The 13,633-nt window shown below is 40.4% G+C and overlaps 1 protein-coding gene across 10 annotated transcripts in view; it reads right to left on the bottom strand.

The window, feature by feature from the left end:
- Positions 1 to 13,633, bottom strand: part of rgs3a (regulator of G protein signaling 3a) — a 298,899-nt gene that overhangs the window by 202,319 nt on the left and 82,947 nt on the right. For all 10 annotated transcript variants that reach the window (XM_043720033.1, XM_043720039.1, XM_043720038.1 and 7 more), the window contains 2 exons: positions 10,750 to 10,810; positions 3,933 to 4,023 (listed from right to left, as the gene is read on the bottom strand). In XM_043720033.1, coding sequence (XP_043575968.1) covers positions 3,933 to 4,023; positions 10,750 to 10,810 — 152 coding nt within the window. The remainder of the gene's footprint in view (positions 1 to 3,932; positions 4,024 to 10,749; positions 10,811 to 13,633) is intronic.

Here is a 13,633-nt window from a genome sequence, read left to right as displayed (position 1 = left end):
AATATATTTGTAAAAACCCTTTGGATTCTCCTTAATTCTATTTGCCAAAGCTATCTCATGTCCCCATTTTGCCCTCCTGATTTCCCTCTTAAGTATACTCTTACTTTCTTTATACTCTAAGGATTCACTCGATCTACCCTGACATATGCTTCCTGCTTTATCTTAACCAAACCCTCAATTTCATTCGTAATCCTGCATTCCTATACCTACCATCCTTCCCTTTCACCCTGACAGGAATATACTTTCTCTGGATTCTTGTTATCTCATTTCTGAAGGCTTCCCATTTTCCAGCCGTCCCTTTACCTGCGAACATCTGCTTCCAACCAGCTTTTGAAAGTTCTTGCCTAATACCATCAAAATTGGCCTTTCTCCAATTTAGAACTTCAACTTTTAGATCTGGTCTATCCTTTTCCATCACGATTTTAAAAATGAACAGAATTATGGTCGCTGGCCCCAAAGTGCTCCCCCACTGACACCTCAGTCACCTGCCCTGCCTTATTTCCCAAGAGTAGGTCATGTTTTGCACCTTCTCTAGTAGGTACATCCACATACTGAATCAGAAAATTGTCTTGTACACACTTAAGAAACTCCTCTCCATCTAAACCTTTTAACACTATGGCAGTCCCAGTTGATGTTTGGAAAGTTAAAATCCCCTACCATAACTACCCTATTATTCTTACAGATAGCTTAGATCTCCTTAGAAGTTTGTTTCTCAATTTCCCTCTGACTTTTGGGTGGTCTATAATACAATCCCAATAAGGTGATCATCTCTTTCTTATTTCTCAGTTCCACCCAAATAACTTCCCTGGATGTGTTTCCGGGAATATCCTCCCTCAGCACAGCTGTAATGCTATCTCTTATCAAAAATGGCACTCCCCTTCCTCTCTTGCCTCCCTTTCTATCCTTCCTGTAGCATTTGTATCCTGGAATACTAAGCTGCCAGTCCTGCACATCCCTGAGCTATGTTTCCGTAATTGCTATGATATCCCAGTCCCATGTTCCTAACCACGCCCTGAGTTCATCTGCCTTCCCTGTTAGGCCCCTTGCATTGAAATAATGCAGTTTAATTTATTTTCCTACCTTCTCCCTGCTGCCCTGACTGTTTGACTCACTTCTGTTCTCAGCTGTACCCGTCTCAGATCGATCTCTTTCCTCACCATCTCCCTGGGTCCCACCCCCCCCCCACCTTCCTAGTTTAAATCTTCCCAAGCAGTTCTAGCAAACTTCCCAAGCAGTTCTAGCCAGTTTATTAGTCCCCTTCCAATTTAGGTGCAATCCGTCCTTCTTGTACAGGTCACTTCTACCCCAAAAGAGATTCCAACGATCCAAAAATGTGAATCCTTCTCCCATACACCAGCTCCTCATCTGCTCTATCCTCCTATTCTTGCCCTCACTAGCTCATAGAACTGGGAGTAATCCAGATATTACTACCCTTGAGGACATCCTTTTTAAAATTTCTCCCTACCTCTCTGTAATCGCCCTTCAGAGTCTCAACCTTTACCCTTCCAATGTTGTTGGTTCCAATGTGGACAATGACCTCCTGCTGGCCCCTCTCGCCCGTGAGAACATTCTGCACCCTCTGAGACATCCTTGATCCTGGCACCAGGGAAACAACACACCATTCTGCTTTTTCTCTGCTGGCCACAGAAACATCTGTCTGTACCTCTGACTACAGAATCCCCTAACACAATTGATCTTTTGGAAGCCGACGTACCCCTCGTTGCATTAGAGCCAGTCTCAATACCAGAAACTTGGCTGTTCATGCCACGTACCCCTGAGAATCCATCACCCCCTACATTTTCCAAAACAGCATACCTGTTTGAAATGGGTATATCCACAAAAGACTCCTGCCCTATGTGCCGACCTCTCGCACCCTTCCTGGAGTTAACCCATCTATGTGACTGTATCTGAGACTTTCCTCCCTTCCCTTAATTGCCATCCATCACATACTGTTGCTGTGGCAAATTCCTCATCGCTACTATGTGTCTCTCCAACCGATCCACTCGATCTGATTAGATTCGCATCCAACAGCATTTATGGCAGATATAATCCACAGTAACCCTTAAACTCTCTTTAAACTCCCACATCTGACAAGAAGTACATATCACTGCAAAGGCCATTTTTACTCCTTCACAATCTACAGACCCAGAAAATAACACCGTCTTATTCTTCTACAAACACTGCCCCACGTTATTAGCTATGGCTTATATTTTAAGTTTAATCAAGAGACTTATCTCCAAAAATATATAATCAAGAAAGAATCCACTATACTCACTATTGCAGCCTTTCTCTTGGACAGATTTAAAACAACAATTAACTTATCCATTTCTTGCTCCAAGATAAAGTATCACTAAGATTACTGTTGATATCTGTGGAAAGGGATGAAAGAAATCCAACACTTCTGGAAGTATTAAGGTTAAACCATTCCCATGTAGGTCACCTGTGAACTATTATTAAAAAAAACAAGAATGATTGAACTTTGTGGAATCTGCTGGAACAAGAAAGATAGGGACTGGCAGGTTTGGAAAGGTGGAAAAACGTCTCCTGATTGGGAATGTAAGCAAGCCGGGAATTTACCTAATAGAGCAGGAATTTAATCAATGTTCAAAATTTGACCACTGGCATGCAATTTATATCTAATTTGCTTAACTTAATGAAGCTTTTCAGATTAAATGAAACTGACACGAGTTCTCTTATGACTTCAATAGTCTGCTTTTCGAATGCTGCCAACTAAAATGTGACTTACCTGTCTTACAGAGAGCTCTTTTAACTAGCATGGAATTACATTGTCTCTGGAGAGAGCTGTGTTCTAACTTGATAATCTGAGAAGTAGGGCGGAGAGTGAGGTAGGAGGTGACTAGGCCAAAAGTATTGATTCTAAAAACTAAAAAGGGTGGTGCAAAGCCTTAAGGCAGAAAAACTACTTATTAAAGTAGCATTACATATCCCAAAGGCAAGAGCACTTCAAGGCCACCTTGCAAAAAGGGAAATGGTGCTGCATACTGGGAATCATTCACCAGTACTGCTTCACCCTCAATTACTGGAGGAGATCAGCATTACACAGGAACCAGTGCAGGCAGCCCAGGAATAGCAACAGTAGGAACACAAAAACAGACCTGGCAGTAAGACAGATGTAGGCCCCGGAATATCAGAGTTTTCAGGCTCAGGATGAAATACCTATAAATGTTGGAGAGACAGTGCCTGTTGAGACTAACTTCTTCAAAGCAACCATGACAGAATTATGACCGTACAGCAGGATAACCTGCATCCATGAAGATCCACTATGCCAGTTATACGAAATTACTGCAGCTCTCAACTTCTATGCAGTCTATTCTTTTCTGGAATCAATAAGTGACAGTTGCGGCATCTCCCAAGCAACCATTCCTGCCTAGGTAATGGAGGAGACAAATTCACTATCAGGAAGCTGGAGAACTCAAAATTGCAAAAGTTATGTATGTATTTGCACTTGTATAAAGAGAAATATATCGTAACCATCCAACAACTTTTATTAATAGAAAACGATTCTATTCCAGTGATGGACAACTAATCAATGATCACAGTAAGCAAATTGTACAAGTGTGTATTTGCTATTGCAGTCATGGGCACAATGTTGGTCCACATGTGTTGTTTTCCTGTAGACGTTGGTTTGAAGTTCCCCATTGGCTGTTCGCTCTACTGTGACATCTGGGAATGGCAGTTTGTTGATATCACCACAGGAAATGACATCACTCACCCAAGGAAACCCAACGTATAAACAGAAAGTAGGAAACATAAGCAGTGCTTCGTCTGGAGGCTCACTGAAGAGGTTACCCAATAATGGTGACAAAACATCCGAAAAATGAACCTTCCATCTCAACGAACAAACTTACATCCACTAAAATGAAAATGTCATACATGGCATTGAAAACAATCGCAAACCATATAAGTTATACCTCTAACTGGTTTGAGGCGACGTGTGGCCACTTTCAAATGTTTTGTCCTGCCTAGATCCTCTCCAAGTAGATAATACCAACCATTGACCTCCTGCAATTAATAAAAAAGATAGTGAGCCACCCAAAAATGAAAAAACTTTCTAAACATTCAAAAAAACCTTGCTATCAAAAAGCAAAACTACAAAATATCTTTACTCTGGAAACTTCAACTTGTACATATTTTTAATGCATTATTGTACAGTTTTGATGTATTTTGAAATTGATTGGCATCTAACATGAGATCCTATAACAATTCATTCAAAATGCACCCAGTATTTACTCGAAGTGGGAGGAAACACTGCAAAGACAACATAACTAAGTTTGACATGTTACCCACAATAGAAAATGCACTTTTCTCACAGAAATGTTTGGAATTTGAAGGTAGCTTACTTCTGGATCTCAAGTTAATATACAACTTGAAACCCTTTGCCAACTAATTATGCATTTATGGGCATGATTAATTCAATTCTTAAATGCTTACACTTTGACAACAGTTAAAGTCATACACGCTATATAGCAAGATGGGTATAATTGTCAAAAAGAAGCCTGTTTTCACAGACAACTCTTCTAAGTTGGTTTAGCAAAATTATCAACATCAGCTTAATAAATGACGTCTGTCCATCCGAAGGTCAGGAGTGAGCCAGTTCACTTGCAATTCTAACATTCAGCCACAAGTTCTCCAACATCGAAGCAGCCTATTCTAGGCTAAAGATTGGAAATTTATTTGTTAATGTTTGTTCCAGTTAAGTACTGTTGGTGAGTATTTTAAACAATGAAAATACCCAGCCATAACTCTTGATTAACTGCATTATTCAAACCAAGACTGTGGCTTTCAGACCAAGATGGATGCTGGCTACCAGGGTCCTGTGATGCTTTGGCAATGCCCCTACCTCTGAGCCAGAAGGTCCAGGTTTAAGCCTTATCTGCCCCAGGTGTGTCATAGCATTTCCAAATAGGTCGATTCAAAAAACAAACAAAAGTTAGCTACTCCATGATGAGTGACTGATTTCCTGGTATTTCAGAAGCCTGCCATTTACAAGATTGAAGTTAGCAGTCTGACTGAACAGTCATCATTCACATCCTTCTTGGGGAAGCATAGACATTATGGTACTCTCACTGGATTATTAATCCAGGGCCTAAGGCTCTCGTGTTCTGGAGACGTGGCTTTGTATCACACCATGGCAGATGGTGAAACTTGAATTCAGTACAAGTCTGGAAATGAAAAGTTAATCGAATAGCAATCTGTCGATTGTCATAACAATCAGCTTGTTCACCAAAATCAAGGGAAGGAAATCTGCAATCCTTACCTGGTCTGATCTACATGATTCCACAGTAATGTAGTTAACTCTTAGATGTCCTCTGAGTTGGTCGAGTAAGCCACTCAGTTCTAGAGTGATTAGCAATAAGTGCTAGCCAAGCCAGCAACACCAAATCCTACAAATGATCTTCTTAAAAATGGTCCTTACAAGTTGCATTAACTCAAGAGGGAATAATAAGGGGTGTGAAGAAAATCTTTTCACCAACAGGGTAGTGGGAATCTAGAACTATCTGCTTGTAAGACTGTTACATGCAGAAATCCTCATTACATTTTAGTAGTATTTAGATGTCCTTTTGTGGTACCAAAGCAAACAAGGCTAACGGCCAAATGTTGGAAAATGGGATTAGAACAGCAAGGGTTTTCTTTGGCCTGCAGACAATCAATCTGCTAAAAGTCTTTTCCCTATAGCTCTCTACAACTTTAACAAGAAATTCAATCAATAGTCTACTCAGTAGGATAAATGCGAACTTTCATGATCAATGTAGTGAAGCTGCGTACAAGCTACAATTCTGCTACAGCACCTCACCAAAATTACTACTTTGACAGCATTTGTATCCAGCCTCCTGCTTGTCTACCTAGAATTTGCATCCAAAGCAAACTTTACCACTGAAGGTAAAATACAGCAATTTAACCGAATATAACTAGGTTACTACTAGACAAGGCAGATCCTAGAATTAAAATTGGCTACAGATCATATTTTGTTCTAATTTAATGTGGCGGTCTTTCACTGAAACAGTGTGCCAGATTGCAGTTTTGGTTTTAACAATAAAACAGAAGCTTATTATCTAAAAGAATTAAAATAAAACAATCTAGATACAGAGTTTACAAGATTTCAAACATTCAGCAAAATAAGTACCATCTACTCCTCAACACCATCACTTTACAGTTGCTGTAGGTTGACTTAACTGCTTTTTTTCAAATTTTGGTCCTGTGAGTGGCAAATTATTTTTCTTTGACTCACACAACTTAAATGGGGGAAAGTAAGTACTGCAGATACTGGAGATCACAGTCGAAAAGTGTGGTGCTGGAAAGCATAGCCAGTCAGGCAGCATCTGAGGAACAAGAGTCAACATTTCGAGCATAAGCTCTTCATCAGAAATGTAGAGGGGCGCAAGAGGGCTGAGAGATAAATAGAAGGGGGATGGAGTTTGGGGAGGTAGCTGGGAATAGGTAGATGAAAGTGATGGGTAATGGTGATAGAACAGAGAGGAGGGTGGAGCAGATAGGTAGGAAGGAAGACGGACAAGTAGGACAAGAGGGCGGTGCCGAGTTGGAGGGTTGGATCCAGGAAAAGGTGGGGGAAGGGGAGAGTAGGAAACTAGTGAAATCAACATTGATCATGTGTGGTTGGAGGGTCCCACGGTGGAAGCTAAGGCATTCTTCCTCCAGGCATCGGATGGCTAGAATTTAGCAGTGGAGGGGGCCCAGGACTTGCTCGTACTTGAGGGAGCTGAAGAATTCGACTACAGGGAGGAAGGTTGTTTAGTACGTGTCCCAGAGAGGTTCTCTGAAATGTTCTGCAAGTTGAGATACTGTCTCCCCAATGTACAGGGGAACCACAGAGAGCACAGCCAAACACTTCAACTGGCAAGATCCTGCAGACACTAAGATAATGGATGAATGGAAACCTTGCAACAATCACAAGACAAGAATGTTCCCTCCCAGTTAGGAACGCATCAGTGGTCAAGGCTCTTCAGCCTCCAATCTTTGGCTAAGCTTCCTCCAATGTGGCCTTCGAGACGTACAACAGCGCAGCACTGCAGAGCAGAAACCAATATTCAGGTTCCATACCCATGTAGATGGCCTCAACCGTGATCTTGGATTCATGGTGCACTACATGTGACTCCACCACATTTCTCATTGTCTATGAATGTTAAGTGACATACAATCCTGGTTGAAATAGCAAAATGGAATCTTGGTATAATGATAATGGAAAATATGACAGTGATTAATTCATTACTATCCTTTGGTATTGGTCAGGTGCTTCTGACATCTAATTCATTTGTTGATAAGGTTATTAAGGTGTTATGTAAATCTTATTCAACAGAAGATCTCATTACGTTGGAGGTGATTTATTTTATATTGCTCTTCATGTTACTACACACTTCTGGAGCAGATATGACTTGAATCCAGGTCTTGTAGCTCAGACATAGTACTTCAAGAGCCCCTTAGAGCTGATTTATCAGCAAAAATAGAGTATAAGCCAAACATGAGGAAATAAATTAGATAAGAACACAGGGAGCACTGTTTGGGACTCAACAATCTCTATTAATGACTTGGACGAAGAAATGTAGTGTATTGTAGCCTTATTTACTGATGGTACAAGGTAAGAAAGCAAGCTGTAATGGAGCATAAAAAAGATATAGATAGGTTATCTAATTCAACAGGAAGATTAGAAAAGTAAATTATTATTTAAATTGACAGAGATTGCTAGATGCTGGGTGTCCTGGTAGGCCAATTACAAAAGGTAAGTGTGTAGATACAGCAACCAAATCAGACAGATAAAATAAATGGGCCTTTATTGCAAGGGAGATTAAGCAGGGTACTGCTAAAACCACACCTGGATTATTGTGGTCTCCTTCCTTCAGAATATATACATTTGCAGAAAAGACTTATTAGACTTATTACTGGGATAAAGGGGCTACCTTATCAGAAAAGATTGAGAATGAGGGATCTATACTGATTGACGTTTATAAGAATGACAGGTGGTTTTATTGAAACACGCAAGATTCCTAGGGTCTGTGGGATAGGTGAGGGGTTAGAAAGTCATGGAGATGTACAGTACGGAAACAGACCCTTCACTCCAAGTCGTCCATGCCAACTAAATATCCTAAATTAATCTAGTCCCATTTGCCAGCACTTGGCCCACATCCCTCTAAACCATTCCTATTCATATACCCATCCAGATGCCTTTTACATGTTGTGATTGTACTAGCCTCCACCACTTCCTCTGGCAGCTCATTCCAAACATGCACCACCCTTTGCCCAAAAAGGTGGCCCCTTAGGTCCCTTGAAAATTTTCCCTTCTCACCCTAAACCCTCTAGTTCTGGACTCCCCCATCCAGGGAAAAGACGTTGCCTGTTTATCCTATCCATGCCCCTCATGATATTATAAATCTCTATAAGGTCACCCTTCAGCCTCCAACACTCCAGGAAAAACAGCCACAGACTATTCAGCCTCTCCCTGTAGCTCAAACCCTCCAACCCTGACAATATCTTTGTAAATCTTTGCTGAATCATTTCTGGAATGAGGGGCTTAGTATTAAAATAAAAGGTCTCCTTGAGAGTTAAGGTGACATTTTGTTTCTCAGGTTTATTAGCCTTTGGAATTCTCCCTCACATATAGCAGTCGGGGCTGAGTCATTGAATTTATTGAAGTCTGACATAGGCAGATGTTTGACCCATGAGAGAACTAGGGGTCACAGGGGCAGACAGGACAGTAAAGTTAAATCTACAAGAGATCAATCAAGATTTTATTGAATGGCAAAAGAGATTCAATGGCAAAAATGGTCTATTTCTGCTCCTATTTCGTGGAATCTTTTCACACAAAATCTGCCAATCATTAAAATGGGAGGATATCCAAAATATTTTTCACACTTTTAACAAAAAGACAACGGAAAATCCTGCCTCAATTCTGCCATTACCTTTAAATAGTGAAATAGAGACGTACAGCATGGAAACAGACTCTTCAGCCCAACTCGTCCATGTCGACCAGATATCCCAATCCAATCTAATCCCACTTGACAGCATCTTGCTCATATCACTCCAAACCCTTCCTATTCACATACCCATCCAGATGCCTTTTAAATGTTGCAATTGTACTAGCCTCTACCACTTCCTCTGGCAGCTCATTGCATACATGTACCACCCTCTGCATGAAAAAGTTGCCCCATAGGTCTCTTTGATATCTTTCCTCTCTCACCCTAAACCTATTCCCTCTAGTTCTGAACTCCCCCACCCCAGGGAAAAGACTTTGTCTATTTATCCTATCCATGCACCTCAGGATTTTATAAACCTTTATAACGTCACCCCTCAGTCTCCGACATTCAAGGGAAAACAGCACTAGCCTAACTGTGTGTGGAGTTTGCACATTCTCCCCGTGTTCACGTGGGTTTCCTCCGGCTGCTCTGGTTTCCTCCCACAATGCAAAGATGTGCAGGTCAGGTGAATTAGCCATGCTAAATTGCCCATAGCGTTAGGTGCATTAGTCAGAGGGAGGTGGGTCTGGTGGGTTGCTCTTCGAAGGGTCAGTGTGGACTGGTTGAGCCAAAGGGCCTGTTTCCACACTGAAGGGAATATAATCTAAAAAAAAATTCAACGTCACCCCACAGCTCAAATCCTCCAACCCTGGCAACATCCTTGTAAATCTTTTCTCTTTAAAGTTCCACAACATCTTTCCAATAGGAAGGAGACCAGAATTGCACACAATATTCCAGCAGTGGCCTAACCAATGTCCTGTACAGCCGCAACATGACCTCCTGTAGTCAATACTCTGACCAATAAAGGAAAGCATACCAAGCTTTCTTCACTATCCTATCTACCTACGACTCCACTTTCAAGGAGCTATGAACCTGCACTCCAAGGTCTCTTTGTTCAGTAACATTTCCTAGGATCTTACCATTGAGTGTACAAGTTTTGCTAAGATTTGCTTTCCCAAAACGCAGCATCTCACATTTACCTCAATTAAACTCCATCTGCCAATTCTCGGCCCACTGACCCATCTGATCAAGATCATGTTGTAATCGGAAGTAACCTTCTTTGCTGTCCACTACACCTGCAATTTTGGTGTCATCAGCAAACGTATTAACTATACCTCTTATGCTCACATCCAAATCATTTATATATTAATGACAAAAAGTAGAGGACCCAGCACTGATCCTTGTAGCACCCCATTGGTCAGAGGCCTCCAGTCTGAAAAACAATCCTTCACCACCACCCTGTCTTCTACCTTTAAGCCAGTTCTGTATCCAAATGGCAAGATCTCCGTGTATTCCGAGTGATCTAACCTTGCTAACCAGTCTCACATGGGGAACCTTGTCAAACACCTTACTGAAGTCCATATAGATCACATTTATTGCTTTGCTCTCATCAATCCTCTTTGTTACTTCTTCGAACAACTTAACCAAGTTTATGAGACATGATTTCCCACGCATAAAGCCATGTTGACTATCCCTAATTAGTCCTTGCCTTTCCAAATAAATGTACATCCTGTCCCTCAGGATTCCCTCCAACAATGTGCCCATTACCAACGTCAGGCTCACTGGTCTAAAGTTCCCTGGTTATCCTTACCACCTTTCTCAAACAGTGGCACCACATTAGCCAAACTCCAGTCTTCCGGCATTTTTAGTTTGTACAGTTGTCAAGTGCAGCTTTATTGTTTGTACTCTTTAACTTGTTAGTGAGTACAGGATATCAAATTATACAAAAAGACACATTTCTAATTTTGTACTAATTACTTGCCTTATCCAATGCAAGCAGTGACTTTACTCCAAAGCTCATACATCCAAGTAGCTCGGTGCATCTGTAAATTATTTAAGAAAATTCTGTAATTTAAACATCAATGAAACATTGTGAAATATTTTGAGTAAATAAAGCAGCCTTCACTCTATTGAGCTTGGTTTGTAAATGCACAGCTGTTCTCTGCATATTTTAATTCAGCAGTTGATTATATTTTCTGTATTTTCAAAGTTTAGTAAATTATAGCAGAACAGGTTTCTAGTTTGCCAAAAATAAGTAGGTTGGTTGTGTCAATTTCCATTACCAACCTAACTAACATAATGGTAACAAGGGTTCTGGCCTTAGGAAATATAATAAGTGGGCATTTGGTGGGGCTAGAATCAACCACATGTTGCAGAATTGATTTACATGCACAGCAGAACATTTGTTTACTTAAATAATGTCTTTGTACTGTGACAGAAAGCTCAAACTCCTCAAAGTTAAGGCTGAAGACATAAATATGTCCAAAATGAAGCCAGCTTAATTAATTAAAAGGCATTCCTCCATATAATGAGAAAGTCCCATAAGAGTGGGACAGCAATAGTTGCAGATAACAATGGCTCAGTGTCATCACAACCACTTCTCTGTGTAGCTGCAGCTGCACAATCTTCCCACAATTCTTTTCAGCAAGAAACTGTATTTTAATTCACAGCATCTTAATGCCACTAAATATTTAGTAATTTTTTTCAGAGTAGATAAGCTACAAGAGGCAAGATTAAGTTTGGGAAAGCAGTAGTGACAAGAGATTTCATGATTAAGTAGATAGACTGATGTTTCCGTGACCACAGGTGTAAATTCAGGATGGAATGGCACAGCAAAGGGTATTGAACAGATTTATGAGAGTGGCTATAGGGAAGACAGGCTTTAGCTATGTATATAGTTTGGAGAAGTTGAGGTTGTTCTTCTTCAAGAAAAGAAGACTGAGGTAAGAGTTCTTAGAGATGTTTCAAATCATGAGTGTTACAGGTAAATGAAGATTAACAATTACCATGACCTGAATTATCAGAATATCAAATAATCAAGTAAAAATGAATGGCAATATATATTTTTAATTAATATAAAAATTAATATTAATATAGATATATTTTTATGTAGCCAATGATTAGGATTTGGAGTGCACTGCTGCAGAGTGTGGCTAAGCAAAAAATAGATTCAATTATAAATATCAAAAGGGAACTCAGTACAGTAAGCACCTGAAAATAGAACAAAGCCTCAGGACTAAGTCAGGGTAAGGAATGATACTAATGCTGTTGATCTTGCAGAGAGTATAATGAGTAGCATGATCTTGCAAAGAGGAGTTAAAAGACTTTCACCTGTGCTGTAACCATCCTATTATTCTAAGTGGAGCCAACCAAACCTTCAAAAGAATACAATGGATCATAGGAGAATACTTGATTACTTACCCTCTATGCCTTACTATAAACAACTAGATTACACTGGCAATCATACTTTCTTATAGTCTTCCTACAAGTAACTAAATAAAAACTTCAATCATTTAAATATTCAGTAGCTACAATCTGTTAATATCCCATAGGGTCTACTTATTGTATTCGGAATTTCACTGCATCTCACGCTAAGCAAAAACAATTAAAAATATCTTCAAGGACGTGCCAGCCAAAGTACAAAATCAAGAGCAATTTGACAGTGTTATGGCCTAGACCAAACCCCCTTCAAATATATCAAGGAGATAGCCTGGACCCTAACTTTTTTCTTTAAAGGCAATTTTAAGGTGCTGTGTTCCAGATGTAATTCGATTGGTCATGCTACTTGGTTTTAAGCAAACCACACTTTATTCTTACATCCAGTTAAAATACAAACAAAGCAAAGAAGAATTGGCATGACTTTAACTCTATTGGAAAATTTAAATAATTTATTATTCTGTTAACAACTAAACAGCAACTGTTCCTGCATATTAACATACCATAAACACACCGTTGGCAAAGGTAAATTCAGTAAAGTAGATTGTCTCACATGCAATGTTTCTCCAGTCCAGAAAAGAACACTAAGATGCCACTTTTTGCTGTGGCCAAGAGAGATGTATAACAGCTTCCACAGCCAACCTCAAAACCCCAACTCAAAGCTAAACTAAAATCCTGGTTCTGTGGGAATCTGACTCCACCCATTCATGCTGCTTCTCTTGTTCTAACTTTAAAAAATCTCTGGCCCTTACAAACTGTTTGCTTCATTGGCTTGGCAGAGACAACTCTGCGCCTCTGGCTCAAAATGTTTATTCAATAAACGAAAACAGGACAAAACATGTTTCTCAACAGGCACAGAATCCAAGAGTAGAATTTTTCCATGTGGCTAATTGTCAACTTAAGGGAGCTTCATGGAGGGTTGCTTTCTGCAAGCTCCTTAAGTTTTTCTCACAATTCTACAATACTCACCTCAAAGCTACCTAGAGTTCACACAATGCCTTAGTTAAAGGCTAGCTGTTTACCAATTCAAATACTTCAAGCCAAGAAAAGCCCTTCAAGGGCAGTCAATAGAGTTATGCCAACAGGAATCTGGACGCGCTGGAAGAATGGCTGTATCTTTTCCTCAGAACCACCAGAAGAGTCCACTGCCAAACCGGTCTGAAGTTGCCACCCAAGTCGAGGACCTGTCCATTGACTGGAGTAACGCTCAGAAATGCAGGAAGTTAGTGACCCTCTGCACTCAGCAAGGGTGAGTGCCACTACCTTCTCTCTACTACCCAAACTCACCATATCTACCCACTGCACACACTTCTCACACTAGCTCATGCTCCACCACTCCCATGTTGTATGCAACATTTCACCTCACTCATGCTCTCCCACACCAGCCTACTAAATCTTCCTAAACACTGTGGTATTTACTTAGTCAGCAC

This window comes from Chiloscyllium plagiosum, chromosome 30, assembly GCF_004010195.1.
Source record: "Chiloscyllium plagiosum isolate BGI_BamShark_2017 chromosome 30, ASM401019v2, whole genome shotgun sequence".
NCBI lineage: Eukaryota > Metazoa > Chordata > Chondrichthyes > Orectolobiformes > Hemiscylliidae > Chiloscyllium > Chiloscyllium plagiosum.
The sequence above is the reverse complement of the archived record's forward strand: the minus strand, read 5'-3'. Positions and strand labels throughout refer to the sequence as shown.